This window comes from Ctenocephalides felis, unplaced genomic scaffold (assembly GCF_003426905.1).
Source record: "Ctenocephalides felis isolate EL2017-DRISC unplaced genomic scaffold, ASM342690v1 CF-g0.4_SCAFFOLD_03089, whole genome shotgun sequence".
In the NCBI taxonomy this organism is placed as follows: Eukaryota; Metazoa; Arthropoda; class Insecta; order Siphonaptera; family Pulicidae; genus Ctenocephalides; species Ctenocephalides felis.
The window spans coordinates 1-3370 of NW_020539243.1; the positions used below are offsets into that span (position 1 = coordinate 1).

Consider the following 3370-nt stretch of genomic DNA (forward strand, 5'->3'; position numbering starts at 1 on the left):
TCCGTTCTCTCAAAAACTGATATTCTTTACACATTTTTCTCCATATCTCTGAAATGGCTGGACCTGCCTTTGCCAAAAACTAATCAGCACGACTCTTCATCTAAATAAATCGATTTTTTTTGAAATATTCTACTCAAATGGTGTTTCTCTCAACAATTGCTATTTTTGGACTTTTTGATTTTACCCTAAGAAAAGTTAAAAAACAAGTCTGTTACGAATCTGACTAAATATTTTTTTATATGATAACTAACATACAGAATTTGCATTGCTCGTTACACTTTATAAACTTTGATGTGCATATGTCTCATGATCATTTTTGCTCGCCAAATGGCTTTTTTTACTTTTTCTACTAGATCTCCTAAACCGCTAGATCTACTTTCCCAAAAACTCAATCAGTTGTTCATCTTTTAATACAAGAAATTTTTTTGAATTATTAAAATCGGACACTTTGTTCTCCTAAAAACTAAGTGAACGTTTTTGGCACTTTTTGCGCCGTATCTTCGAACCGACTAGACTTGCCTCTGCCAAAAACTAATCAGCACGTCTCCTCAATCAATCAATCAATTACGTTATGTTACGTTACGTTATGTTACAATTAAGCTAAAGTTTTGTCCAGACAAATTTGTGAAACAAGGTTATCAATTAGAATTTTCATTTTAGTGAAAATTTATAAATTATTTTGATTTACAGACGAAGAAACTTATTCAGAAGAAAGCAATCTACCTCAACAACAGTCAGTCAGGAAACCACAACTGCGCTTTCCAATAACGTTGCCAGTCCTACGGAAGGTAAATATTATCTTGAGCTTTTGAATAGCCACAAAAAATTATTAAAATCTATGGAATGATAATTTTATTCTTATAAAATATCCTTTATTATAAAAAACATTGATATTTTCCTTGAAAACAAATTCTATTTTAAATATCATCCTGTATATAAGAGATTTCTAAAAAATTATATTCAAAGCTACACAGAAATAATTATGTTAGCATGATATAGTTTCAAATCTAAATTCAGAAAATTTAAAATTACTTTGATAAATTTATGGCAATACTGCACAATTTAATACTATTTAATTTTCAAATATGCAGTTAATGCAAAATTTGAGCTTCAAAAACGTCGTATAAATTATACATTATAGTAAACATCGTTTTTGGTGCACGAAAAACGAATTGAAATATATAAATAATAAATAAAACTAGCAAATTAACAATTTAAAATTAATTAAATTAAATTAGTTTCTTTAATTATTAACTTCCCGCTGTAGAAGTTTGTTTTCACCAAAGAATTTGATTCGCTAAATCTATATTTCTCGACGGTTCAAGCCATTCTGAATCGAATGAGACCAAATTTGAAAAAAGTATGTGCATGTGTGTGCGTGTATGTGAACATTTTTACCATAAACCAACGTATTCTCAAAAACAGTTGAATCGATATTAAAAACTTAAAAATCATTCAATGAAACTTGATAAGCACTCGCGTCGGTTTGATTATTGATACGATCGGCTGAGCCGTTTTTTGTAATTAGCAGAAAAGTGAAAAATTTTCTGTCCACGTTTTAGCCAAAAATTCTGAATCGATTTTAAAAATTCAAAAAACTATTCGAAAGATATTATTTGAGAGCCGTGTCTGTTAGTTTTGGACAAAGATCGGACGAGTCGTAAACTCGTAATTAACTGCAGAAAAAAATTGTTTGATGAAACTTCTTATGGTTAAAGATATTATAGTCTTGAAGAATATACTAAAATTTTACGTTTTTACGAAAAGTAGTTTAATTTTAAAAATCCACCAAAGATTGAAAAAAACATTATAGTCAAAATTTGTGTCAAAAATTGCTTTTGGAATGTGATGAGTCAAACATTATCAATTTATTAAAATTTAAAATATTGAGCTACATTTTTAGGACATACAAGCACTAGTCTCTGTAATATAATTAATATAATTACAGATAATTTGAATGTGTTTGAGAAAATTCTATTAGAAATCGTTTAGATTTAATTGATAGCGATAACTTCATTTTCGAAATAAATAGTTGAAAATTTCATCTAAATATATAAATCTCAATTTCGGTTGATTAGGTCAATTCTTACACATTTCGGAAAGTCCATGCAACTTGCTTCAAGGCTAAATGCAACTTTCAACTAGTTTATTTATGAACAGCAATCAGCACAAACCATATATTTATGAACAATAGTTAAATAAATACATACGTATTCACAATTGAAAAGTCAGTCAGACATACCTATAGGCGCTCTAAATGGACTGAAAATTGAATCTGATATAGATTTTTAATATAAAACAAGTGATAGATAATGTTAACGCCTTACTCAACCCTGGTCTAATTATATTTTATTACCGTCAGACAGGATAGCGATAATAAACCCTCATCCCTTATTATATAATTTAGAACTATGAAATAATCTTTTTCTATGTCACGCATCCTGTCCCTAAATCTATCATCATACTATTAATCCACTTTTCTAAGAAACTTAATCACCTGTCCCTAAATATATCATCCTGCAATTAATCTATATTTCTAAGAAACTCGGATTACCTGTACCCTGTTTTAATTCTACGTATCATGCAATCACCGACCAATACCTGATCGGTTGATGAATGTAACAGCCACTGATTGGATCCAAAATTGTAAGGGAATGTCGTTAATTCCACAAAATGGGCCAATCAGAAAAATATATAAAATTGTAAAATCTTTATAGTTAGTATTAACTTCAATATCATCTAGTTAACGTCAGTCATAAACTAATACTCAACTAAGCAACAAGTCTTAAATCAACATTCAAAGCAATCATCTAACATATCATCTATAAATCTTAATCTTTCATTCAAATATACAATAATTAAACATTTATTATTATTCTTTTATTCGGTCTGATATAGCCACTGTCTAAGTATATCTGGTCCTTCGACAATATAAATAAAGTGCAAGTGTTTTAATAGAGTTCGGCAGCATCTCGGTAGATCACGGACTTCTTACACACTTTTAATCTATCTCTTAACAACATACTTTTCGATCTATTCGAGCCGAATGGTCAATTTAGTAAACAGATAATTTATGTGCTATCAAACCTACATAGAATATTAAAGAGAATATTATTACTAAATACGCAAATTAATTCTAGCACCTCCACGTAAAGTACAATTCCGCAAGCGTCTTCCAACAACATCCATTGTTCCGGAAACAACGGTGATTCCCCAGGTGAGCGTGACACCACCCGCGATTACCCTGACGACCCCGGTTCACGACCAGCAAGCGCTGACCAGTCTTAGGGAGGCGGAGTCCATCGAGGATTCGGAGAGCGACATCAGAAAACAAAAACTCAGACCCGATGACACGCTGGATAATTATTAA

General features: G+C 30.6%; 1 protein-coding gene across 1 annotated transcript; it reads left to right on the top strand.

The window, feature by feature from the left end:
• Window positions 1–690: 690 nt before the first annotated feature.
• LOC113381828 lies at window positions 691–3370 on the top strand (the record flags this gene model as incomplete). Its single annotated transcript, XM_026620498.1, has 2 exons — window positions 691–788; window positions 3141–3370. Coding segments are annotated over 2 exons (328 nt in total), but the record flags the coding sequence as incomplete, so codon positions are not given.